The sequence below is a fragment of the Patagioenas fasciata genome, chromosome 6 (assembly GCF_037038585.1).
Source record: "Patagioenas fasciata isolate bPatFas1 chromosome 6, bPatFas1.hap1, whole genome shotgun sequence".
Taxonomy (NCBI): Eukaryota; Metazoa; Chordata; class Aves; order Columbiformes; family Columbidae; genus Patagioenas; species Patagioenas fasciata.
The window spans coordinates 9,066,126-9,093,476 of record NC_092525.1 but is presented as its reverse complement, the minus strand read 5'-3'; the positions used below and the strand labels follow the sequence as shown (position 1 = coordinate 9,093,476).

The 27,351-nt window shown below is 48.5% G+C and overlaps 1 protein-coding gene across 2 annotated transcripts; it reads left to right on the top strand.

The window, feature by feature from the left end:
* SLC5A9 (solute carrier family 5 member 9) lies at positions 1-25,447 on the top strand. Of its 2 annotated transcripts, none has more exons than XM_071809891.1 (15): positions 1-264; positions 2,165-2,353; positions 3,520-3,591; positions 6,360-6,464; positions 8,270-8,434; positions 11,000-11,105; positions 11,434-11,514; positions 12,288-12,493; positions 13,165-13,300; positions 14,228-14,335; positions 14,487-14,637; positions 15,793-15,961; positions 16,498-16,713; positions 22,435-22,582; positions 24,502-25,447. In XM_071809891.1, the coding sequence occupies exons 2-15, from the start codon at positions 2,234-2,236 to the stop codon at positions 24,705-24,707; spliced, it is 1,989 nt and encodes a 662-aa protein (XP_071665992.1). In that variant the 5' UTR covers positions 1-264; positions 2,165-2,233; the 3' UTR covers positions 24,708-25,447. The 2 variants fall into 2 exon arrangements, with proteins under 2 accessions (XP_071665992.1, XP_065698041.2); XM_065841969.2 differs by having other exon boundaries at positions 2-264; positions 24,499-25,447.
* Positions 25,448-27,351: the final 1,904 nt, after the last annotated feature.

The window sequence follows — 27,351 nt, the reverse complement described above, 5'->3', positions numbered from 1 at the left end:
CGTACCCTGCACCACGGTTCTCGCCCTGGGGCTCTGCTGCGGGGCCGGGAGGGTGACGAACGTCACGCACCACCGGCACGTGTCACCCCCTCCACTGTGGGTAGGGACGGTGGCCACATCCCAGGGGAGCGCAGGAGGAGCGCACCCCATGGCCAGCCCCGCGGAGCGGTGAGCGGAGCAGCTCCTGCCTGAACGGGACCGAAGGGAGAAGGGCCAAGGGATTGCTGAGCAGCGAGGGAAGGCAGCGCTGCAGTCACGCTCCAGGTATTGTCCCCATTCGAGGTGCAGCCACTGCAATCCCACCATTGCACCATGTTGGCCACTGTGGCTTGGGGTTGAACAGTTGGTGTAATAACACTTGACAGAGTCCTGCTACCATAAGCCAGTGTCATTTTAGTGGGTGCAAGGGGCTTGTGATAGCTCACAGCTGCTAGGAATGGCTTATTGGATGTATTTACTCTGCAGGGGTGTAAGCTTTCTAGTGTTTGCAAGTGTTAATTGCTGCTGGTACAGCGCCTTGGGAAGGTGGGGTGAAGGGCTGGGTTGGGCTCCTCATGGGGAGCAGGATTCCTGGTTCAGGAAGACCAGAGATACTGGCTCTGTTTTCTTCTTGGGCAGGAATTAGATGCATTTCAAGATTAGGTGACTGTGGTTTTGCTTTCAGGTGCTGTGGTGTTAAGAGGGAAAAATACGTGAGTGAGAGTAAATCAGCTCTGCGCAGGGAGAGCTGCCTGTTTACAGCAGGGAATTTAGGCTTCCAGATATCTAATTTCTATTAACTGTACTTCAGCCTGGTGAAACATTTCGGTCTTGAAAAGCCTCTTGTGGATAATGGGAGGCAGCGCTCCCAGAGACCCCCAGACTGGGGAGCAGGGCTGGACGGGGGCTTTGCCTTAGTGGTGCAGTAACGAGTGAGCAGGTAGCCTGTATTTGCAAGAAAATACTGGGAGAGAGGGGGATAAAACAAAATGAGAGAGAGGTTTTGTTGCCTACCTTGAAGCCAAGAACAAGCAAAGCTCACCTAATTTTAAAATGCCCTACCTATTATGTCATGGGGTGAGGGACGACATGGGGGAGGCAGAGGAGGTGGTTCAGCTTTGAGGATGAGAGGGCTCCTGTCCTGCAGCCAGCTCTGTGATGGCTCTGCAAACCCAGTCCGAGCCTTAGGCGACCCTCCCAAAGCTGCCCTAAGGAAGGAGGAGAGAGGCAGCGTGATCCACACGCTGTGCCCTGATCCAGATTGCTGCTGTGTCAAGGAGAGCTGGGTGGTGCTGGAGGCTCCCCACCTTGTCTCCAGACCAGGCTGGTGTCCTCAGCTGAGCTGTTCTGTCGCCCACTGGCAGGTACGAGAGAGCTGCATTTTGGCAGCACGTGTGCAGGACTCTGCTGGGCAGCCCTGGGGTGAGGAGGAGGATCTGCAGTTCAGTTTGCTGCTGTGCTGGGGGCCAGCCCCTTCCTACCTGCCCATGCCCCACGGCAACTGCTGCCACAGCAGCTTCCCCAGCTCACACAGGTGACCTGGAGTTTGCTCTGCTTGTCACACAAGAAGCTTAACTCCTTCACCGCTGGCCACGTGCGTGCTGGGGAGCCTGCCAGGAACACTCAGCGGTCTTCTCCCTGCGCTTCCCTCTGTTGCTGTCTGCAAAGTCAATGTACAGCTTAACACGCGCTCCCTGTCTGCTGACCATCCATGGGGCTGCGGTCTCTGCAGCACTGGACCGGGATGGAGGAAGCACATGGCTGGACTGGGTGAGGAAAGGGGGACCAGTACCTTCACCTGTGGCTGGTCCTGCACAGATTGTTATCCTCACCATCCACACCAGGAAGAAAAAACACCTCCCCTCTATGGCAGCTCATCTTAGGAGGACATTTCCCCTCTAGGATGCTGCAGAGAGAGTGATGTGAAAGAGGGAGGAACAAGACAATTGGATGCTTATCTATTTGCCGTCCCAGTGGCTGTCACCAATGGGTAAATGGGCAGGAGAGGGGACTGCTGGTAAAGGGATACAGGAGGAGCTGGGAGGGATGCTCACATCCCAGGGCTATGGTGAGGTCCTCGCTGATGAACCATGGAGCCACAGCTCCTGCTGGGAAGTGTTAACCACTGTCCTGCCTGGCTTCCACTGTCTGCTCTCACTTTCTCCCCTCTGTTAATTATTGCAAGGAAAGCGATGGAGGCCAATGTGCACCAAAGTCCAGTGTGAGTGAGAACATCAGCAGTTTGCTCGCAGCCATGAGCTGGCCAACCCCAGCCTCCACGGAGCTGCCGGGGGACACCACAGTGGCCTTTGGGGTGGCAGACATCGTCGTTGTGGTTTGTTACTTCGCCTTTGTCCTCATCGTCGGGATATGGGTGAGTCCCCTGGGTTTACTTTGCCTCCCTGGGCGCCTCCTGGGGCCTGCAAAGGGCATCCCCTGCACACACTGTTATCCCATGGCCTGCTGAGTGGGTTTGTGGGGTAACACTGATCTCACCGCTCTCACCGCTTCCTCTATGTGGGGACAACCAAGGGGTCACAGAGTCACAGAATCACAGAGTAGTTTGGGTTGGAAGGGACCTTCAAAGGTCATCTAGTCCAACCCCCTGCAATGAGCAGGGACGTCTGCAACTAGATCAGGTTGCTCAGAGCCCCATTCCCTGGAAGTTGTTATGGGCATGGTGTCTACCTCCCATGCTGCAAAGCGGGCTTACACTGGGGTGTGGGCAGACAGGGGGTGAGGGGAAAGCCCAGGTTTGCGGTGAGAAGATGGCTGAAATAAGATTTTTAAGAGTTTTGGAAAGATTGTTACTGCTTATCTGTTCACATTGCTTTGAAAAGACCTCTTTCACTGCAAGGTCCTGGTTGCTGCAAACAGCAAGTGCAGTCAGCCCCAGCCGCATTGGAGGGGCGTGCTGGCTTATGGACATCCTATGGCTCCCGAAATCCCTGCAGTTCTCATGCAGTTCCTGGATGGGGCTGCGTGATGTGGCCATACAAGTGTGGGGCTGCTGGAAACCCTGAATCTACAGCAGTGGATGGCCTTGATGGCATCCCATGGGATACAAGATTTTCCTCTGATTCCCAACCCTGCCATGTTCTCCCTTATTTGACTATTATTATTATTATTATTATTATTATTATTATTATTATTATTATTATTATTATTATTTTGCTGGGGTGCTGGACAGTGAGGAGGGAAATGCTTCCTCTTAATTCATACCATAGTCAGAAGCAGGGCAACCTTTCTTGGAGGTGCAAACATGTGTCTTCACATGGCTGAGAGCAGCCAAACCCCTAGAATTCTCAAAATCAGATGAATTTCACTGGGGCCCTGCTTCAGCCTATGTCAGACCTGTGCCCTACCTGTGCTGCTATGAGAAGGGCAAGCCAGTTGACTACAGTGATGTTCAAGGGAGTAGGATTCGAGTGGTGCAAGAGGTTGCTAACAGGATGTTTCAAGGGTACTGAGGTGGGTGTTGGGTCTGACTTGAGGGTGGTTGAATGGAGGAAAACACTTTTCTTTGCTCTGTGCTTCCAGTCATCGATCCGAGCAAGCCGGGGGACCATCGGAGGCTATTTCCTGGCTGGACGATCCATGACGTGGTGGCCTGTGAGTGAAATGCGTCCCTCTGTTGCTCACGGTTCCAAAGCAATTCCAGGTGTAAGGAGGGCAGGTCTAGCGAGGGAATCCAGTCCGCGTGTTCTGACTGTAGTCTTGGCATGAAGAGAACCCAGCAGAAATCATCCCATGCAGCTTTGCTAATGGGCTACAGCGTGGAGCTGCCGGGCCAAAAGGATAGTTCAGCATCTGCAGGGTTTTTACAACTCTCGATTACTCTGCAGTCAGCAATAAAAACGTTCGCGTTGGTGGAAGCGAGGGAGTGCTGGCTGGGTTTGAAACGCTCTGGCCCCAACTCACCAAAGATGCCGTTGTCCCCAAGCCAAGGCAGCACTAGGTAATCTAGGAATGTGCTATCCAGTAGAAAAAACATCTAGATGCTGAAGAAAAAAAATAATCCCAAAGCCCAGGACTTTCTGAGCCCTTGCTATTTAGAGTAGAGTTGAAATTATTGGCTAATGATGCAAAGGATATAAACTTCAAACCACCGAAGTATAAATCTTCACTACGAAGAATAAAAAAATCTATTGAAGGTGCCTTTCCTTGGGAGTGAAAGGTGCATATAAAGATAATTTAAAGTTTGAAAGGAATAAAAACACCACAGGAATAAAGATCCTTCTCAGCCAATGCCAGACTCCAGCACCATTTATCTCTCGGGTGAGTCGTGGGTAAAGGAATGCGCTTCTCAACCAAAACACTGCACTTTTTTCCCCTTTGGATGTGCATTGCCCATAAATTCACTAGGCTGGATTTTGGAGCTCTTCCATCTGAGACACACACACCTCTCCAAAATCTGTTATTTCTTAAATGTCCTTTATGCTTCTGTCTCAGCCAGGCGACATTGAATAGAAAAGCTTAACTTGATGGTTTTCTCTGATTAGGAGGAGAAAAATTGAAAGATACTGAAATGGAACTTTTTTCCCCCAATGTCATTCTTATAAAAAATCAAAAAAGACTAAAAAAAAACCCGCAAAACCCAAACAAACAAAAACAAACAAAAAACCCCAAAATTCCAAACCAACCAACCAACCAAAAACTACCAAAAAAAGACCCCAAAACTAGACCAAAAAACCACACACAAACCAAACCAAACAAGAAACCAAACCAAACCCCAACAAACCAACATTCTTATTGCTCTTGGCTCCGGCCGCAGGTGCCCGCGGAGTCTGTTGTGTGCAGGCTGGCTCTAGGCAAGCCTGACCTGCTTTTCTGGGTTCAGAGCAGCCTCTGATGCCGTTCAGTTCTCAGTTTTGTTTGCCGGAGAGCTGGTCCCAGCTCTGCAGCGCTCCTGCAGGCTCAGCTCCCCGTGGCCCTCACCTCGAGTACCTGGCTGGCTTACACGTGTGTTTTTTTCGGTGGTGACAGGGTTCTGCTGTGTGTTAAGCAGCCTCAACTAAACCCTGATATCACATTGCTGCTCCTGTGTGATCCAGCTTTTGTATTTCTGTGTCTGATATAGATATCAGGAAAACCCTTTACATCTTTGGAGAGCACCGGTCCCCACCTCGGTTGCAAATTCATGTTGCAGCAGCCAGCTCTCTAATCAGGAGTTTTCTTAGGCAAGAAGGCAGAGCTGGTGGCAAGAATCGCTGGGGGTGCTGATGCCATATTAATGTTTCACCTTGCTCAAAGATGAGAAGCTGATCAAGTTCCATCATTCTTTATTTCATATTTAGCAGTACTAAGGAGAGAAAAGCTCCTTGTAGGTGATGTGGCTAAAAGGAGACTTTCTCTGGGGACAAAAGAGCTAGTCTTTTGTTTTGCGTAACTTCTTGTTTAACCCTGAGATTGAGCATTGGCATAGAGAAAGAAGGGAAGGTTCATTCCAAATTAAAGTAGTAATTAAGTCAGATAGTCTTTGCTCTGTTTAAAGCACCTTGGAGCTTGCATTCTTCTAATCAGGGTGTCAATGAGCCATAGTAGGGACCGCCTAGAGTTGAAGTTAACCAGAGGCATGTTCCAGCCAACTGCAGAGCTGAATATTGTTGAACCTTTGTGTAGACGTTAAACATGAAAGGTCTTGTGTGTTCCCATCGTTGTCCTTGCTGTGGTTCAGGAATCTGCTCCAGGAGAGCAGCGTTGTCACCCCAGCTGTGTAAACCACCACATGCATGTTCAATGCAGGACTTTAAAGAGCTTTCAGCAAGACAGAAGAGGGTGGCGGAGCCTGGCCCAGGCTGCCCAGGGAGGTTGTGGAGTCTCCTTCTCTGCAGACATTCAAACCCGCCTGGACACCTTCCTGTGGAACCTCAGCTGGGTGTTCCTGCTCCATGGGGGGATTGCACTGGATGAGCTTTCCAGGGCCCTTCAACCCCTGACATTCTGGGGTTCTGTGAAGACATGGACAGACAGACCAAGGCTCAGCAGGGTGGGAGAAGGCAGGTTCCAGGCTGAGTAATGGGGGAACAGAGAAATCCATCATGTTTCATGGGCACCGAGGTACCTGCGTCTGCCACCAGCCTTACCTCGCCCCGCTGTAGCCCCCATAACAGGCACGTATCTCCAGAGAACCCCTGACAAAGTGAACCCCAATTCTGAGATTAGACTTTGCATTGGAGTGGGGGTGGGCACACCCCCTTTAACATATAAAAACATAGTTTTCTTTAAGAGGAAAACCCAACTCTCCATTAGCACCCAGCTACCTACCTACAAGGAGACCAAGCCCTGGGGAAAGGGAGCACGTGGGGGAAAAGCTTGGGCTGATGCAGAAGTTCCTTAAGGTGGTTTTCTGGGTTTTGTGCCTGTGTTGTGTGTTTCAGATTGGAGCATCCCTGATGTCAAGCAACGTGGGCAGTGGCTTATTCATCGGGCTGGCCGGCACTGGAGCAGCTGGGGGCCTTGCTGTTGGGGGCTTTGAGTGGAACGTAAGTCAGTTGTGTTGTCAACTAAGATGTCACTGTTTACAAGGGGACCGGGTGTTTGTCCCCAAAATCAGATGCTAACAGTATCAGCAACTACAAGTTCTCAAGCCTCAGGAGAGAAACCTCCAGACATTCAGACAGCCTTAAAAACATGAGATCTTTATTTTACTTTAAGTGGAATCCACTAAAATTATTAGCTCTTTGACCTTCCCAGAAGCACATGGCCATATCTCTAAGCTTTAGTCTGCACTCATCAAGATTAAAATAAAAGATAATGAATGCTGAAAAGCTACTTAGATAATCACAGGATTCCGGGTACAGGAAGTTTGAAAAGAAGCAGCATTGCTCTTAAATTCAGTGTTAAACCCATGAGAATCAACACCACCGCGTTCACCTGTCAGCTGCCAAAATGTGATGTCTCTGGGGTGAACACCTGGGGGTGAAGGCAGGACTCATTCTGCCCTGTTGAAGTGGCCTGGAAAATTACCACAGATAGCGCACAGAGCAGGAAACCCAGGCTCTTTGTGTGTGATGCTAATGACGTTTCTCATCTGCAGTGATGAGGAGTGAGATTAGTGCCAGGCTCTCAATAAACACCACTGGTAGTGGTGACTGCTGATAGTGCCACCAAAAGCTCTTCCTTGGGATATCTATTCACTGCACTTTTTTTCCCCTCTCTAAACCATTAGGATCACCTTTAAGTCCTTTGTGAAGAAAGCAGAGCCTGTGCTCAGCCTGGTGCATGTAGGACATACCAATATTGCTGTACTTTAAGTAAATCTATACAAGTTATTTTAGAAACCCATGAATACAAGATTGTATGTCAGGGCAAATCTAACTTCATGAGTTTAGATTCATTCCTTTCAGATTGGAAAGGGACCTTAGATATGCCATTATTCTCTCCTTTTGCAATGGGACATCGCTCAGCTGCAGGGACCACATGAGCATCTTTTACCTGAGCCAGTCCCAACCACCGCAGGGGCCGTGGCTGTGCTCCTGCTCGCAGGGATCATTTTCATTTCCGATAACTTAAATAACTGATCAAAGTGAAATCTGGACTAACATAAGGTACTCGAATAAAAGATAATGGCCTGAGACAGCCAGGAGGTGAAGTTTGATAATCCAGTGGCTTTATTTACATTCAAGATCTGTTGGGCTTTTGCTGGGTTTCAGAGAAGAAATACATGATGGGAGATGCCCTTATGCCTTCCAAAAGACCCTTTACCTGTGGCAAAGCAACTGAACTGCCCCTTTACCTGTGGCAAAGCAACTGAACTGCCCCTTTATCTACCAGCAACAGAAGCACATCTGTGTCAGCCTGCAAGGAGAACATCCCGGCAGTCTCGCTGTTGCTTATTTTTATGCTCTGCAGGGACAGTCTGCTGCCTCAGCCTCATCACTTGCTAATCAAGCAACAAACAGATGCTCCCATCTTTCTCTGAATCGCTTAACTCTTCATTGCCACAGCATCAGTGGTTTCAAAGGCCACCAAATACAACACCACCCTTCAGAGATCCAGAGCAACAGAATCTTGCCCAAAAGACCAGGAGATGGTATAGGTTGTGCCACCCGTGACTGAGAGACACAAGGTTTAGGAGGATAAATTCAAAACCTTCTAATTATATTAAAGTTGTTCTGCCATTTGCCATCCCGTCTTCTGAGCAAGGAGAAAAAGTCAGACTGCTTCCCAGATATATTGCATGGCACTGTACCCACCTGTTTTCTTAGGATGTGCGCTTAAAAGAAGAAGAGAAGGACGTTCCCTTGTGTTGAATCATTTGGCTTTATTTTTTCTGTCTCCTTAACAGGCTACCTGGGCACTTCTGGCTCTTGGCTGGATCTTCGTGCCTGTTTACATCGCAGCAGGAGTTGTTACCATGCCCGAATACTTGCAGAAGAGATTTGGAGGGCAGAGGATACAAATCTACATGTCCATACTGTCCCTCATCCTCTATATATTCACCAAGATATCCGTATGTATCCAATTGAACACCACCCTTGTGTCCGGGGCAGCGATAGGTCGCCCTGGTACAATGCAGAGCTGCTCAGAGATATCTCAGATGTCCTTGAAAGGACCGGCTCAGCCACCAGAAACAGTGGCAGTGTGTTAGCATCCTGCTTTGCTCAAGCAAATACCTTCCTCTGTATTGATCATGGAGACCTATCCTAAGAGAGAGCCCTCGCTAAACAGTGATGCACAAGGGAGAACTTTACAGGGATATAGCAGCTAATTGCTAAACAGCATAAATACCCTGATCTGTCTCCCTGCTTTTCCTCTTCCATCAGCTCAAACCTTAGGTGATGTAGACACGGGACCTGCAGCATCACCCCGTCTGAGGATCTGGCTGGCTGCATCTTGTGGATGTGAAATTCTCTTAAATTATCATAACTCTGCTGTTGTTCTTGTAGCTCAGTTTTCAGCGTTAGGCATGTTATAGTTATTCCTCTCTCTTCGTGTCACTTGTGTTGTATAAAAAGGGTATGGTGAAGGAGAGGTAGGCTCTGGCTCAACACAAAACTCAGCATCTTTCCTAGATTGCTTGTAGCATTGTACCCAGCTGGTAGCCAAAAACCAGTGTAAGCTACTGGGTATTTCCCTTCATTTAAATGCCATTAATGAAGAGGCAGAACTTAGGCTAAGAACTACCTGTGCCCTTGGAGAAAGAGGACTGTATTTTAGAGTCCATTGCAGGGACTGAAAATGTCAGTGTGCTGTCTGCAGCTGATTGTCCCATGGCCAGTACAAGTCGGTCTTCACTAGTCCCTACTGAAATATTTAGATGTCAAGTTGCCTTGGAAGACATTGAGAGGAAATGAGGCACCCTGTGCCTTTTACAGCTGGCCCAGGGTCCTTCTCCCAGGCTTATTGTGTCCCAGGTCTTGGGAGGTGCATTAAGAGGAGTTCCAGGCTGGGAATGTGGGATAGATTTCCATCTCTAATGGCCAGCTCTTGGTTATGCCACCCATTGCTGTCACCACCACCTCCAGGAGATTAGTTCTGTGGGATTGAAGCATTGCCCAGGATGAGGTCTTGCAAAGAGGTGTTTGAACCATGTGTACCCTTGAGGGGCAAATGGAAGATCTCTCCTGCAACAGCACCACAATGTGCACAGCTGCACAGCCGGTGTACGTGGAAAAAACCAGAGCAGTCTTTCAAAATGACCTTCAGCAGAGCAGATTTTGCCTGTGCCTTTCATAACAGGACCCTGGCCTCAGTCACTGCTGTTTCATCTCAGTGGTTTCTCCTCTGTGCAGCTAATTCACGCGTGGCTGATGGATGTGGCTGGTGTTTATGGGCATGACAGGTGCTTTCTATTAAGCTGCGCTATTGTTTGTGGAGAGCTCATTTAGCGGCTGGCTGGACAGCAGGCAGTTGGTTACAAGAAGGATTTTTCTCCCTGTGCTTTTTGCCCAAACATAGATTAGCAACTGGGGCTTTGCAGAGTCTTCTCTGCTCACAAAGAGAAACAGGGATCTCACTAAACTGTGCTGTCAAAGGACTGATCCTGCATGGCTACAGAGGTGTTTGTGTTTCCTGCTGGGAGGTCAAAAAGCAGAAATCGCGGTGGTTTCTGTGGTATGCTGACAGTGTTTGTCGTGTCTCGGGGTTGCAGAGTCAGGAGTTGCACTGGGTGCTTGTTTTTAAGGTGCTTTTTTCAGGCGCAGCAGATAGAAATCTTGCCCCATCGCTTCTGCCTCCCTTGGCAAATGTCTTTGCCTGTATCTCACCCTATAGCAGATTTGCAGGTGTCCTTCAGATCGATTTCCCAACATACGCATCTCCCATATCACCTTCTGCATTTGAATGATGTTATCTGTGTAATTCCAGGTTTCGCCCAGCTTCTGGTTTCACTCACTCTGCCAGCAGAACCAAACAAAACAGAGCCGATGGGGGTTTCTGTATTCCTAGTGAGGTTCTCTGCAGGTATAACCTGTTTTTCTGGAGTCATTCTAGTACGTTGAGCTGCATGAATAGAAGAGCAAGCTGTTGACCTTTCCAGATAAATAAATCACGGCACAAGACATCAACGATTCTTTAAGGTTCTTTTCAAGCTGGAGTATCGCCTGGCCACTAGGCCACCAAGACATAGTCTTGGGAAGAACCTGTCTTTGCTATTTACCCCCGTTCTCTCCTGTGTCTGCCTGTGGATACGTTGGCTCCTGCTCCCCATGGAGGTCTTCACAGTCAGCAAAAGGAGCAGCAGTTCCCACCAACACACGTCTATGCCAGGGAGGGTTATGTCCCATGAAGTCTGCCTGTAGGACAGCCTTCTGGTTGCTTTGTAGTCTCTTGGTGTGGGATCTTGATTTTCATCCTCCTGCTGCCCCAGCTCCCACTTTCTTCACCCCATGAACACGAAGGTTCACAGCCAGCAGCCCCGTGCTCTGTCCTCTTCCACTTCACCTTCGTGGTGTCCCCCCTCCTCAATGCTTTCAGCCTCAGAGGCCTGCAGGCTGCTTTATTAGATTTCACTTGCACGAAGCATCACTAATGCCAGACTGCCCTTGTGTTGTTTAGTTGTGTCTTTCTATTCCAGACCGACATTTTTTCTGGAGCGTTGTTCATCCAAATCTCTTTGGGCTGGAACCTCTACTTGTCCACTGTGGTCTTGCTAGCAGTGACTGCTGTCTACACCATAGCTGGTAAATAGCTTATTTTAAAAGAAACGCTATAAACTGGAGCATAGGATTTAAGTTTTCTCTTTCCTACACAGGGGAATGTTAGCATCTTCAGATACTGAGATGCTGAACTGCCTCTCCATCCTCTCACAAACATGGAGTAGCCCTTCAGGCCATTCCTAAATGAAGGGCTTGTGACAGCTCTAAGGTCCGGGGGATCAGCTCCAGGCCACATTCTCACAATGGGTCTGTCCTGAAACCACAGGGCTGGGGCCAAGCAAAGCTTTTTTGGGGGCCTATTTCATTGCACACGGTGACACACTCTCCCTGTTGTCTCTGGTTCTCCTGACAGGTGGTTTAACGGCTGTGATATACACAGACGCGCTCCAGACCCTGATCATGGTGCTGGGAGCTTTGGTCCTCATGTTCATAGGTAAGGGGAACCTGCAGTGGCATCATATATGGGTTTAATGGTCCCAGAGTTATTAGGTCTTAGCATGGTACCTCATCCTTTCATGTGTGGTACAGCAATGAGTTTTAACCACCCACAAAAGTGGTGCCAGCACAATTCTTATTCTCCAAGTCATCAGACTTGCTTCATGCTTTGCACTAACTGTATGGAGGTGAGGTTCTGGATAACCACCTTGCTGCTTTGGGTTTCCCTGGCATTGCCAAGGAGCTTGCAACCCTGCATTCCCAGAGCCAAGTTCAGCTCTCACTGTGCTTATGTAAATTCACAGTAATTCTGCTGACTTTCCCTGTTGACTTTGGGAGTTACTGTGCACTCATCTGGGCAGGACTGAGCATTATGAAAAAATAAAAGAGCAAGAAGGAATTGACCATCATTAGTCTTTGCTTTAAGCCTTCTTGGCAAACAGAAATACAGATATATCTGTTTAATGCCATACCTTCTTGCTGCAGGTCTTGGAGGGTTTATGAGCAAAGACTAGATGCTGAGGACATTGCGGGCTTTAGGATAATGGAGATTTTCTTGCATTGATCTCCTTCTAGGATGCACTGTTAAAATCACAAGGACTCTGGGCAAAATGCAACTGACTCCTTAGAAACCTTCACTGCCAAAAGCGAGGGTGGAATGAAAAGAAAGGAGATGAGAGGAAGATAGGAGAAAAGTAATCATGAGACTCAGATAAGGAAATAACTTTGCGGGGAGCACCAGACCTTAAATCACTGGCATTTTCTTTGCAGGATTTGAAAAGGTTGGCTGGTATGAAGGACTTCAGGAGAAATACAGCACGGCAATACCGAGGATCATAGTCCCAAACACGACCTGCCACCTCCCGCGTGCGGACGCCTTTCATCTCTTCAGGGATCCAGTCACAGGGGACATTCCTTGGCCTGGCCTTATATTTGGGCTCTCTGTGCTGGCTCTTTGGTGCTGGTGCACTGACCAGGTAAAGAAAGTCCTCCCCTTCTCTAGGCAAAGCACCACGCTGTTATTTCCAGCGCACTGCTCAGTTTGCGGGTCTGTGAGCTGAACCGTGACTGTCTCACCGTGCGGGAGTGTGTCCACTGTGGGCTGGGGAGTACCGGGGGTCTTCATGCAGTTAGTGTGACAACGAGATGAAAATATGGATCTAGACCTGGGTCTGCAGTGACCTTGTATAGACCTCCAGACAAGCCGTTCATATTCCCAAAGGTCTCACGTTTCTCATTCCTTTCCAAGCTACAAACAATTGATTTCTTAAGGCACGGTGCTTTTGTGCTTTAAGGTGGGACAATTATGAAAACTCACCAGGGAACTTTTACCGCAACATTCACAGTCTGCTTCCCTCCTTGTTTCTTGCTGCCTTACAGCTGCTGTTTCCAGTCCTCAAGGCGGCTTCGTTTCAGTCAAGGGCAAAACGATCGCTGTAAAGGAAATTTCCACGCTGCCCTGTCCGCAGCTCTGGGCAGCAGCAGCAGGCTGCAGGCAGCCGGGATGGGAAAGGTGCCATTGGCACACAGAACGCCCTGGGATCCTGCTGGGTGAAAGTCACCCATGAGAAGGAGAGACACGGAGAGGAAGGATCCAGCCCTCTCTGTAGTCCTCCTGTTTTACTCTCTGCTCCCTTTCTGATTGCAGGTGATAGTCCAGAGGTCTCTCTCTGCCAAGAACCTCTCCCATGCCAAAGGTGGATCGGTGCTGGGAGGGTATCTGAAAATCTTCCCCATGTTTTTCATCGTCATGCCAGGAATGATCAGCAGAGCTCTTTACCCAGGTGAGCCTTCCCCTGATCCTTGCCACTGGGCTTTGCACCTGCCATGGCCATTAATCCCACACAGGTCCTCCAGCACTTTTACACCTCAGAAACTCTGCTGTCCTGCAGGCACACTTCTATGTACTCCTATTGTACACTGATGTTCCCATGTCCTATTGTACACTGATGTTCCCATGGCCGTCCTCCACTTCCAGTGCTCCCACAGTAGCAGAAGTAACTGGGACTACCCATTTGGGGCATATTTTGCCATTGAGGGTATATAGCTCCGTGCTATGGACATGGCTTTCATCTGTCTGTCTGGAGGAAATCAGTGAGATGAAATACATGAAGGACTGAGGTTACTATCATTAGGTATTTGGTAAGAGTTTTAGCAATCATCTGCCACACCAATTCACGCCATTCCTGGTGGGTTACACAAAACAACGCTCCTTTGTGAAGGAACAAGGGCTCCCTCGTGTTGTCTCCCAAGGAGCAATCGCTGCTGGTTTCTCCAGAGCAAACCACCTCCCAGGAGGAATACCCTGGGTAGAAGGACCACTCCTGGAGGAAAGTGTAAGGGTCTCAAGTGCCTCTTTCCCAAATTTCCTCAAACAGGAGCAACTCTGCCTACAACACCCTTGGTAACCCAGCTGGCGGGTTTGTGGAAACAGTCCAGTTCCCACAAACAACAAATTGTCAAGGGTTACAACTATGTGACATCAAAGAGAGTTGTATCTGTACCCTGAATAGAAAAGGTCATCTTGAAGTTTCACCTTTATTTTACAATGTAAAATGTTCTTCAGCTCCACTCGTGCGAGCTGTATTCTAGCAGCACCTCTGAATTTGTATGAAACCACACAAGGCATCAAGATCTGTCCTCTTGGATTAAACAACCTATGGCTCAATGGGGTTTACACCGACTTCTTGTTCTTTTCTTGCCTTCTACAGATGAAGTGGGCTGCGTGGACCCGGACATCTGTAAAAGGGTCTGTGGAGCGGCGGTGGGTTGTTCCAACATCGCCTACCCCAAGCTCGTGATAGAACTCATGCCCGATGGTGAGAAACCTTTACTTGGCTACCTCTGCATGGGTGATCAGACCGCCCTTATCCATCCTGAGGATAAGAAGATAGTTCTGCAGTGATGAAAGAATAACGTTGAGAGGCCAAAGGTCTAGTCCTGATTTTTCCTTCCCCTTTTTCTGCCCAGGGCTGCGGGGTTTGATGATTGCCGTGATGATGGCAGCCCTGATGAGTTCCCTCACCTCCATTTTCAACAGCAGCAGCACCCTCTTCGTTATAGACATCTGGCAGCGGATCCGCAGAAAGGCTTCGGAGCAGGAGCTGATGATTGTGGGCAGGTCCTTACATTTCTTTGTGTCTCCTTGCTTTCATCATCTGTTTTTAGTGCTGTATTTACATTGTTCAGCCTGGGCTCACTAGGAAGAATCTGCTGCCTAAAATATAGGACAGGAATGCAGCCTGGGAAAGAGCACCACGTTTTCCATCTCGGTCTTAGATAGACCTGGTCAAAGAGAAATGCTAAGCATACCAATGAGCTAGGTAGATCATTGCCTCTCTCTTCTCTAAACTTAACATAAATACTGCCTTAAATATAACTTTCAGAAAAGCCAAAGGTGCTCTGGAGTCCCTGTCACCGGAGGTCTTTAAGAGCTTGTTATTTTTGCATCAGATGGGAATGATACATTGCAAGTACTCCTTTTCTTCAGAGAAAAATGCAGAGCTGGGCCTCCCAGCTCTCTCTCTCTAATAAGTCATAGAGCCCTTTGCGAGCAAGCTTTGGTACTGCATTGTATCAGGGACAGATAAGCAGAATTTAGGCTGCATTGTGCATACTTGTGGTGCTTTTCCTCTTCTGTTATGTGCATTAAGTTTATAAAATTTGTTGTGGGGAAAGTGAAGGCCGCAGGGAATCTCATAATCCACCACTGTAGAGTAGTGAGACAGAAAGTACCGCTTGTCCAGCAATGCGGAGAAACCTCTATAACATACAGCGCAAAGATCAAGTGTTACCCTGTTTCCCTGAAAATAAGGCCTACCCTGAAAATAAGCCCTAGCATGATTTTTCAGGATTTTTGAGGATGCTTGAAATATAAGCCCTACTCCAAAAATAAGCTCTAGTTACAGTTCAGCTATACATGTAAAAAAGTAATAACTTTTGGAGCAAAAATTAATATAAGACCCTGTCTTATTTTCAGGCAAACAGGGTACGTTATGCACCTGAGACCCCAGAAGCAATTTTAATTAAATGGAATTTGCAAAGGCATGTTATCTGCTTGGAAAGGTGGCAGAAAGATTGCTCCAACAAGCAATTGTTGAATTGACTTTGCAGAGGAGAACAGTTTTCTCCTGTGTACACAGGGAAATGTTCTTCTTGAGAGTGATCTGGAGATCTCTTCTTCCTTAGGAGATTCTGAGAGCAGTTGGAAGTGTTTTTTGTTGCAGGTGGACTCCACCACATGCAGATATAATATAATCTTATCCTTCTCTTTCAGAGTCTTTATCCTCATCCTTGTGGTCATCAGTATTCTCTGGATCCCAATCATTCAATCGGCCAACAGTGGCAAGCTCTTCGACTACATCCAGTCCATCACCAGCTATCTCGCCCCACCCATCACAGCGCTCTTCCTCTTGGCAATCTTCTGCCCAAGGATTAATGAGCCCGTAAGTGGAGTATCACAACCACGTGATATACGTATTTAATTTCATAAAATAACTAACTCTCCCCTCACTATGTAGCCTTTGAGGCTGTTTAAACTTTAAGCCAGCCCAGCTGAAGAGTGACAATTAGACAGCCTTTCCTTGGCATGCCTTAGTGGATCTTAGCCCAGTCTCTCGTGTATGTGTCTTGCTTCCAGGAAGCCACTGCAAGTGGTTCTTCTTGGCAGTCTCATTTGAAAGCACAAAAGGCAAAGTTGTTCTGCACTTTAGGGATGATGTGTCCAAGCCTAGTTGGAGGCATGTTGCTAGGAAGAGGCTCTTGCTTTGTCTGCTCTCTACCTGTTCCATGTTCAAGGACAGAAAGTGAGGATTTTTAACCGAAAACATCCTCCTTTGATGCACGTCAGTGTGAGTTTCCATCAGGCATAAAAGGTCTTTTAATCTAAGAAAGGGCTGAAAATTAAAAAAAAATAAGAGAAGGAAAAACTTGAACCAAAAGTAACATGTAGTGACCACTTCTTTATGCTTTCTTTTCTCAGGGTGCTTTCTGGGGCCTCGTGGTGGGGCTGGCTGTTGGTCTCGTTCGGATGGTCATGGAGTTTATTTATAGCGCACCATCGTGTGGTGAGGAGGACAGACGACCAGCTGTGCTAAAGGACTTGCACTACCTCTACTTCGCCCTCATCCTCTGTGTCCTCACCGCCATTGTCATCGTCCTTATCAGTCTCTGCACCCCACCGATCCCTGAAGAGAAGGTAAGTGACGTGCAGTGGCGCCCTTTTCTCAGACCCCTGTTCGGTTTCCAAAAGTCTTTTTCCTTTTCCTTTTCCTCCCACGGTTAAGAAATGGCATGTAATGCATGTGCTGCAAAGAAGCCCTCGCTCCTCAGCCCCGTTGCCCAGGCTGCACAGTGTTAATGATCCTGAGGCACTGAGGGCTTCAAATTGAGTGTCAGTCCCCATGCTGTGCCTGGAGCTGGGCAGACACCACAGCCCATCATAACAGGAATAAAAAGAAAATAAGGAGAGGAAGGAGATGAAATCATATTACAGAGCACTGCTGAGGAGGAATTAGATATATCTAATTGTAGCATCTACCCTGTTTCGGCAGAGCCAGCATCAATCTTGCAGGCAAACAAGATTAATATCTTTTGCAACATGGGCATTTAGGAAAATAACATTTTGTCCCAATGTGATCTCAATTACATTTAATAACTTTGAGTCAGGCACAACTTTCTTTTACTTAACGCATTAAAATTGTGCAGAGTTGGGAGGCTTTATATAATAAAGCCTTAAAGCAACACGTCCCAGTCCCAAGGTTTAAAGCAGCTGTCAGTATAAAAAAACCTGCCATCTGCCTCAAAACAAAAGTTACTGGATAGATCTAAAAGACCTATTTTTCCTGTCTAACTGCATGAGAGGATGAGGGTGATGCCATCATAGCATTTACTATCTGTTGCTTCCTCATAACTTGTAAAGCATTAACCAGTTCCATCAATGTTTGATTGAATGTTAGTGGTGTCAAAGATATGCAGCTCCTGGAGATCACATGAAGGCAGGTGCTCAGCTAGAGGAGAGGGGGAGACAGAGATTGTCTTTGTATCTGCTTTGAGATAACGTCTCAGCTTTATTAGCTATCAGAGGATTCACATGGGAGAGAGAAATACTGGCAAGGAGGCACCATTAGTTCTGCTGCTTACGTTGTTCACTGCTGCTCAGGGGTGGCCAGATGGTTGCCAGCAATTAATTACTGTGGTTTAATGAGTTCCCACTCATCATCTGACCTGTGATAACTGAACATGTGCAGTGGTCCCTGCCACAGCAACAGCAAGATAAGGTGCGATAGCGTAGCACTGGCAAACAGTGAATATCATACCAACAAACAGTTCAGGAAAGGAAGAACTGGCCACAGCACCTATGGGCTTTTTAGTCTGACCTCAGAGATATAAAAACACTTAAACCAGGGTTTAAATGGGGGACTTCAGGATGAAGACCTGCTATAACAACAGCGGGGAAACAGAGGTTATGATTGTGAGAGATTCCTTAGAGGGGATTTTAAGTAGAAATAGGTGATTTTTATAGGTGCTGGACCTTAGCTGACATATTCTTCAAAGAAGGGCTGAGTTCTGTGTTTGACGTCTGTATAAGAGATTTTTGTCCAAGGAAAATTAATAAGAATTAATGAGATTGCCTGTGGCAGTGAGAAGCTGGACAGAGTGACTTAGATGACCATCCATGTCCCATGTCCCTGCAGACCCTCGTTATCTTCTCACCACAAGGAAAATGAGATGGGCTGCTGGACAACTTGTGGCAGTACACGGTAGCTAATTCCCTCTTCCCATAGCTTGGTAGGAACGGGAGAGTCTGCCCCTATTTGGTTTTCGGTCTGATTTCCATTCAGTTTCTACTATTTATCCCCAATTTCAACAGGAAAGATCTGACCTTGTTCCTCAGAGAACAGCTAAGTGGTTTTCTTATGCTGACATGGGTGCCAACATTAGCGTGCTGCTGCCTATCTGGCATGAATCCACTATTTTTTGTGTTCCCTTTGCCCTAGACATGAGCACAGGGGTAGGTTTGGACCACCACTCCTGCTGGCATGGTTTCTCATGGTGTCCCACAAGCAGGGCTCGTCTCCTCCGCTCAGCTTAGTCTGTGGCTGTGCTGAGACGACTCAAGAAGAGGAAGGTTTTGGGAAGGAAGGGCAGCAGGTAGAAATCAGGCTCTAACCCTCAGGGGAAAAACTGGCACCTCAACTTTGTGTTTGGCCATTAGCACCCTCAGGTTGCTGGGTTTTGGTATGCAAGTGGGCAAACATTTGGCGAAGAAGCTCTAAGACCCCCTGACAGCGGCTGAAAGGGGGAGGCTGGTCCTGGTTGAGGATACCTGAAGCTCTGGTGCTCCCCAGTCCCATGTGTTGGTCAGTTCACTTCATGAGCCTCAGATGCTTCCCCCCTAAAAATGGCATGGGGGTAGCTCTGCTCGCCCTTAGCTGCGCCGTGCTTGGAGCTGTAATGATGAAAGACACCGTACAAGAGCTGGGAATTACACCATCTATTTTGTCAGGCAAAAGGAAAAGAAAAAACAAGCTGCCAAAGAAAAAGCCAAGGAAATACAGTGACAGATCAGACTTGGGCAGATGTAAATCACCATAGCTCCATTGCCTTCAAAGACCAGGAGCAGCTGTTGAGCACAGTTATGCCACTTTACACCAGCTGAGGCTCAACGCTGGACAACTTTAAATATTGAATCTCAATGCTTTTCAGATAGTAAATGGGCAAAAGGAGAAAAGAGATTTGTATCTGATGTTACAGGGCTATAGCTAATGTGCCTGGCTTTACATGAATTACAATCCAAGAACTGCAAGCTGTAGCATTTTCTCCTGCTGTTTTGGACTCTCTCCCATCCCTGTGGTGATTGATGCTGTGCTGGAAAACAAGTATGCAAGGAATTTGTTTGGTATGCTCCAGAGTTCATACGTCTTCATTGTAGGTAGTCCATATTGTGTCATGCCGTCCTTGAAAACCCTGCAAAAGAGCTTACAATTAAATTTGAGACTGTGAAGCTGAAACACAACTGTCAGGTGCCAGATGGCATTTTGGAACAGAAGGATTTATTCTAGTTTACAAACAACAAAAGAAAAACTTTGCTTAGTTCTTGCAAACTCCCTCGTCCAAGGAGAATGTGAAGATGAAAAGGGAGAGGAACAGCCCACAAAGCACAAGTGCTACACAAGTAGGTCACGTCCCCAGTGGTCACAGGGCTCACCCAGACAGGCTGATGGACCAGCAGCTCCACCTTATGTATTGCTTGCCTTCTCCAAGCATGGAAAATGTGCCATCATCTGCGTCCCCATCCCTTCATGCGTCAAGCACTCAGCCTGATTTGGTGGCCTCCATGGCCACACAATGCTGCTGGTGTACCCCAGCACAGGTCCTTCTGGTGACGGGAAAGAGGAGAAAGGGGGAGCTCAAGGATTCAGCCACCCAAAGCTCACCCCGGGGGAGCCTGAAACTGGAGTGTGGGTGTGATGCTTCACCATGGAGCCCTCTAGGGTGGCCATGGCCAAATAAACCAAAGGAAAAACACACCTGGAATATTGTGTCCAGTTGTGGCCCCTCAGCTCCAGAAGGACAGGGAACTGCTGGAGAGAGTCCAGCGCAGCCACCAAGATGCTGGAGGGAGTGGAGCATCTCCCGTGTGAGGAAAGGCTGAGGGAGCTGGGGCTCTGGAGCTGGAGAAGAGGAGACTGAGGGGGGACTCATTCATGGGGATCAATGTGGAAAGGGGCAGTGTCAGGAGGATGGAGCCAGGCTCTTCTCGGTGACAACCAGTGACAGGACAAGGGGCAATGGGTTCAAACTGGAACACAAGAGGCTCCACTTACATGTGAGAAGAAACTTCTTCCTGGTGAGGGTGGCAGAGCCTGGCCCAGGCTGCCCAGGGAGGTTGTGGAGTCTCCTTCTCTGCAGACATTCAAACCCGCCTGGACACCTTCCTGTGGAACCTCAGCTGGGTGTTCCTGCTCCATGGGGGGATTGCACTGGATGAGCTTTCCAGGGCCCTTCCAACCCCTGACATTCTGGGATTCGGTGAAAGCAGCAGCTCCTGGGTGGGTCCCTGGTGTGATGTGCAGCCAGGTTACCTCTGCATCCATGCTCTTTCAATTGGGAATTGCTCCCGTCTGGCAGAGTCTGAGCCCAAGGCAGATTCCAGCCCTTGCAGGTTTTTCTGCAATGTGAAGAGGCAGTCAGTCAGTGACAAATGGGAAGAGGAAGGAAAAGAAAAAGAAGTTTTGGAAATCCTTTAGTACTCCAAAACTTTGCCGTTCAGTGACATTTCCTAAGTGATTAAAAAAAAAAAAAAAAGAAGAATCCTTGAGAAAGATGAGGATCATCAAATCAAAGCAATTTAGCACATAGTGACAAGAAAGATTAGCCCTGCCCAATGCTCATCTTGGTTGAAAATGATTTAAATAAAGCTATAAATCTTCTGGAAATTATGCAACGTTTTGTGTCAGCCGGCAACTCCTGCCTAGATTTGCGTGTGTAAAATTCAAAAATTAAACTCACGTTACTTTGTAAGCGACCCCTTCGTTTCCATGTGGGCAGAGCGGGGACACAGCCGCTCAGCCATCAGACGTGTGACTCTGGCTGCCCCGCTGTCACCGCTGCAGCCCGGCTGTCCCGGTCCCATCCTGCAGCTCCCCGATGTGCCATGGCCAGCCAGGAATGCATCAGCCCTGGTTTAAACTGAAAGACCCGAGCTCCTGGGGTGGTTAACCCCACCCCACAGCTGGCAAAAGGCCACTGTGGGGTTTGCAGGATCAATGCCTCCTGTGTCCTAGAAGACTTTTAGACTTACCTTAAGAGTTTTAGACCTCCTGATTTTGTAAAGCAGAGCAGGTAGCAGCCACAGCAGCATTTCCAGAATTGATGGTCTTTCATGGCTTTTGATGGTCCTGAGAGACTGCAGAGAGAGGTCACGTCTTGTATTGGCCCGACTGAGAAAAACTGGCATTAAGAAAACAAATTAAAAAAGCCAACCCAACAAAGAGAAAAGGTATTTGGACACACAGGTCTTACAGTGCGTGCCCAGAGCTCAGTTTTTCCTACTTGTAACTATACCTGTTGGTCTAATGCCTGGTACCATCCTCCCAGCGAACTGTGAGCTGATATTCGCCATCACGGCTCTGTCTGTCCACACAGATGTGCTTCCCAACCACACGCTTGCAGCCCGAGAGCAAAGACACAATATTGCTGCCTTTCCCACTGCGAGCCCTGAGATCGGCTCGCTTGGAGGTGCAGGTTGCTGCTTTGATGAGAGCTCGTCCTAACTGTGGGGTTTAATGCTCACATTGTGCAGTTTGGACATTGTGCAGTTTCCTGTAAAGCTGCATCTCAGCAGATCCTCAAGTCCTTCCCCATGTCCCAGAGAAGAAGCTGCTCAAATACCAGTGTCCCCTTTGGCCATGTATCTGCATGCCCACACTCAGCTGATATTTCTCTGCTGAAGGTACCATCGCTGTATGTGATGGGCTGTATCCAGATAGGGTTATGTTGGCTTCCTTTTTCTCTTTTTAACTGACTTCATTACCCTTCCCATTCTGGACACAGATCATCATTACTTAATGTCAATCAAGTAACCCTAGTGAATAGGAAGCTGCTTCTTCATTGTCTGCTAAAAGGTAGAGACAGGGATGGAATAGGTTAATTTAAGAAAATAGAAGGAAAGAAACTAGATTAATTCACACTTTTTCTCAGCTTTTCAGCCCCAACTGGATGGTACCAGCCTTTTTTTTCAGGGTGTGGGCACCTGTGCAGAAGAGAGGTGAAAGAAAGTGGGGGAACAAACGTCGCCCCACAACAGGTTTCTCAGCGCAGTCTCGGATCTGTGCCCACCGAAGAGGGAGATAACTGGTGTGCCGCTTGGGGACTGGCAGGTAGTACCCTGATTGTTCTCTGTCCCTCTTTGCAGCTCGCTTGCCTGACGTGGTGGACGAGACACAGAAGAGCACCTGCCATTGACCTGAAGAATTACAAGAGCGAAGCAGCACAGATCAACGCGGCCAACGGAGAGAGTGACTTGGCGGAAAGCGCAGGTTCGGGCGCTAAGGAGGAGGCAGGTAGGGTGGCTGGCTGTGAACAAACACGCTCGTGTGCATGTGAGTGCACAGCCAAGAGCTCACACAATTCCCTCTAAAGCTCATGAGAGGCCATCTGTTGCACTGACTGGAGTTGGCGCGTGTACTTACAAGTATACCAGTTATGAGGATGTGACAAATGAAAGTGTTGCCGTTCTTGATCCTCCAACATATTTTTCTAGCACTTCCCTTCACGTTACAGTCCTCTGAATGGTTCAGAAGAGCTGGCATTCCTGAAAAACAAAGAAAACCCACCATTCAGTAAAATGCTCCTCCCTAGAACAAGCTGTTTACCCAGGCAAACTACCCCAGTGCAGCTCTGCCCAAGTCACAGTATTATTTGAGCACTTCGTGCCTGGACACTTAATGGTGTGCTGGACTTGTGAGACAGGAGTCAACAGCCACTTACAGACATCTCTTGAGAGGGTGAAGGTGGCGCTGCCGGGACACGGCTCCTCCACCCATTGACACCGGGGATTTGTGCCGTGACACTGTGTCTGTTTGTCTCACCAACATGATCTCGAGCTCCAGAGCACTACTGCAGGCATAACCAAAGCAGCAGCTGCCACTAGGGCTGTGAAAGTCACAGCAGGCTCTGCAATTCCACCTTTCAGCGCATGACAGTGGCATCTCTTCCTGTCCTCACCACTGCCGGGAGATAAAACCCTTGTGCATGTGCTAGAGGTGCCTCCTCCTTACCCCGTGTGAGCTCTGCTGGCCAAACTCTCTCACTGATGCCGTAACATGCTGTATCAAAATAGCATCTCGGCCTGAAGGGACCATGAAACACTGGGAGTGGATATGTGCACTTTCTGGATGTCCTAGGATGAATCTACAAGCCTCAGTTTTCTCATTTACATTATGCCAATAGTATCTTTCACCATTAAAACTCAGACCTAAATTGTTTAAATAGTTGTGTATTACCAAGGGTACTTAATAAGAAGGAAGGCAAAGAGTCAAATGAACCTAAAGAGTTGTCAGGAGACACAACAGTAGCAGGAGAAGCTACGTAGGCTTTTCTTTTTCAGAGCAGACAGAGGTTTATTCTGCAGATCCACTAAAAAAACCACAGCTTTCTGGTTTTGAGCTTCACCTTCCAAGGTTACAGAGCTGAGAAACTCAGAAGAAAGGCACACACACAAGATTTCTTGACTCTTTCCCTGTGCTGGTCAGTCCAAATGATATTGGTACAATTAAAGCCAAGCTAAACAGAAGTGAACAAGTACAGGAACATTCTTTTCTCAGATTAGAGTAAGTTTGGCTTTCAGTTGAATGCAACCATTCAGCATTATTTCTTATTTCTTATCAATTCATAGTTCACTTAACTAGCTCATATTTTTTATAAACAAATGTCTTGGCATTTTGGTAATTAGCAATGATGGGCAAGGAAATGCGAAACAGAGCAGCTGACAGTTTAATGAGGTTTGGGTTTTGGTTTTGGGTAACACCTTTTTCAAGGCCTTATGACATTCTGCATTTCAAGAAAAAGAGCAGCCAGTGAAATTCACACGGCACAGGGCTGACGATTAAAACATATACTTCATCTGGCGTGTCGTGTGTAATAAATAACCCAGGAGATCCCTAAATGGACCATCATCCTGTCAGGAATTTGTGAAAGTGGATGGAAGCAGAGCTGGGGAGGAAGGGGAAGGAGGCTGCTAATTAACTAACGAACAACCGGTGTTGCAGTCAACCAAGTGTAATCAGGCTGTGCTGCACATTGTTGAAGCAGAGCTTTCTCTTTTCCTTCCCATCTCCCACCATCATCTAGCATCTGCCATCCAAGGTGCACCTCAGGCCCCACTCCAGACTGGTCAAGACACTTCCAAACAGGCGGAAGGAAGGAGGAAAAGGTCCCAGCTGGATGCTAACACCCTTTTTTGGTCCATCTCTCCCAGCAGCCAAGCCTCCCTGCTGGAAAGTGCTCTACCTGTGGTTCTGCGGTCTGTCCCCCGGCCCCAGGCCCACCCTGTCCCCCGAAGAGAGAGCTGCCCTGCAGCAGAGACTCACCAGCATCGAGGAGAAGCCCCTGTGGAAGGCTGTTTGCGACGTTAATGCCATTCTCCTGCTCACCATCAACGTCTTTCTGTGGGCTTATTTCGGCTGAGGTGGGTTCGGGCACCCTGTGGCTTTGGTTTTTCTCAGAGGTCCTCATCTTCATGTCTAAGCTGGAGGTGTCGGATGACAAGGACACTCACGGTGGTCCCCGGAGGTGCCAGCACGCGTTGGCGCAGCCCTTCCCTGGAGGCACTGCTTGCTGGAAATGACTGCAGGGCTTAGCTTCTCTGTAAGATACGGTGTGACCAAGACTCAACACCCGTCACGTCCAGGGTGCAGGGGACGCGTGGGACAGTATGTGAGGCAGGAGACCTGGGGTCAGTTTTAAAGGTGCAGAGCCGAGCCCAGTAAGCAGCAAAGGCTTTGGAAAGTCCAGCTGTGGCGTGGCTATGTCCCTGCTCCCCTCATACAGCAGCTCAGGGCTGACTTCGCACCACTGCTTTTAGGGGAAAGACTTCTTAAGGGCTTCTGGTTTACACTGGTGTGGGGAAGGAGACTTAACCACTACCTACAGTTTCTTTACATGGCCAAAATTCAGATGGGGTTAGTGAGGGACCCACTGGATTAGCTCAGCGGTGACAACCCTGGCTCCCACAGCCCAGGACCTGTGTTGGACCCCCACTTACTTAGCATTAGCAGCAGGGACAGGGGCTTCCCCACCCTCCCCAAAACCCCCCCATCTGCTACAAGACAGTGAGTCTTGCAACAGCCTGAGCTGTTCCCTCTTCAGGCCAATCCTGTCCCTTAACAGCATTACCAGCAATAAAGGTGCCTTAGTAACAAAGCCAATTCTGACTTTGGGTTATTGTGGTTATATATCCTGCAGTGACGCACAAAGGTCTCTCTGGGACTATGGTGACCTGGCTGTGCTAAGGAAAAGAAATATCCCTCCTTGGGCCAGGTCCAAGGCTGGACTTTGCCCTCCTTAGGCAAGTCTAGGCTCCTCTGCCTCATCTTGTCATCATCATGAAATGTGACATGACCATAACTTTTTAAACCGCCCCTGGAGGAAGATAAGGCCGTACCCACTGTTAATATCTTTGTCTGGTGGTCGAGATGCTCACCTGGAGAAGGTCCACTGCGTGGGGAGGCGAGGGCACGCGGTGAAGCACGGTGCCCTAAAGATGAAGAACATGAGTCATGATCCAGCAAGGGGAGGAGAACCGAGGCTCTGGGCCCACCTGGCACAGGGAGCCCAGGTTGTGGTTCCACTGCTCATCCTCAGTTTGGATGGAGGAGACCGAATTAGCCGTGCAGGATGGAGTCTGTGCTGTGCTCATGGAAGTCAAGAGAAAGGTCTACGAGAAAAAAAGTAGATTTACTTTGAATAAGGGAGATCTCAGCCCTATCAATGGCCCACCCATCCCTGCAGGACGAGGCACACGAACCAGAGCTTGCCTTGCCTTCCTGCTATTCAATTTAGAGCAGGTGGTGCCCAGATCAGAGGCTACCTGAAAACATTTAGAGGAAATCAAGTTACCAGCTGTGATTAATAGCTGGTAAATGTCTAATAATAACAGACACATTTCTAATGCATTTAGAAATACCAGGGCTCTCACCCAAATAACACACTCTTTTCCTAACAGGAATGAGCAAGGCCAAAAACCCAAAGCCCATGACAGTCACATGCAGCACCCGTGAAGAGCTTCATCTCATTGTGCATCCAGTGAAACAGGGGCACTTTCTAGACGTGTATGAAGACATACAAGCACTTAAATGCCTGTGGCAGGCTCTGTAGGAACCTTTTTAGAGATACATGAGGTGGGACGAGCGCAGACCTTGAGCGAGGCTGTGTGTCCAACACCAGCCCACACGGTGCAGGTCGAGCTCCCCAGGGAACAAGGATTATCTGTGGATGCAGCAGCCGCAGCCCCACAAGCAAGGGATGAGCAAATTCATGGGCTGCGGAGGAGTTTTTAGGAAACGCAGGTGGGGAGTCAGTGCCAGCAGAACCAGTGTCACGGAGGGACCCCAAGGTCAGTTTTAGGCGACAAAACAGTCTTTATTTTGTCCGGAAAAGCACAGCCAATGAACCGACCAAAACAGGGTTTATACAATTAGTTAGCACTCCGATAGCAGAAGATAAAGGTTTGGATATCAGTTGAGGAGATTATTAGGGTGCAGCAAATGAGAATAATGAGGATCCGCAGTGTGCATGCATGGACTCACAAGAAACAAACCAGAGCCCTCTGCCCCAAGTACCCAAACACTCTCCTGGTTTGGCCAGGACTACACTTGCCTGATCAGCAAGGACTTAAATGATCACTCACCCAAAGGAGGAGGTGAGGCGCTCCCAGTCCCAGGAAGGGTCCTTAGACAGCGTCCCAGTCTAAGGGGAGGGCTCCAGCACAGACCCGCTGCTCCAAGAAGACCACACAAAGGGGATCTTCAGAGGGGACCCTGTTTTATAGTCTGATCAGATCTGGCTGTGGGCATTCCAGAAGCTTCTTGGGGCCCCTCCTCTGCTAATGACCCTGTCAACCGACCCCAGGTCCCACAAGCGAGCCATTAACTGCCCCATCGAAGGCTCCAGTTCTCGGGGGGGGGATGAGAACTGCCACACTGGTGATGACAGGCCCATCCGAGCCCGTCCCGCGGAGCACTTGTCATCGCCGGGGAGCACCGCACAGCCTCGCTCACCGCGCCTGATGAATCGCGGTATCCTAACAAGAGCACATCGCTCGCAGAGCTGT

What these genes read in the sequence shown, in the direction of transcription:
- SLC5A9 (XM_065841969.2), top strand. Translation starts at nt 2,234, where the DNA reads ATGAGCTGGCCAACCCCAGCCTCCACGGAGCTGCCGGGGGACACCACA. An exon ending in ATATATTCACCAAGATATCC is followed by an intron (nt 8,435 to 10,999) that starts GTATGTATCCAA and finishes TTTCTATTCCAG; the next exon opens with ACCGACATTTTTTCTGGAGC. An exon ending in GCCCAAGGATTAATGAGCCC is followed by an intron (nt 15,962 to 16,497) that starts GTAAGTGGAGTA and finishes TTCTTTTCTCAG; the next exon opens with GGTGCTTTCTGGGGCCTCGT.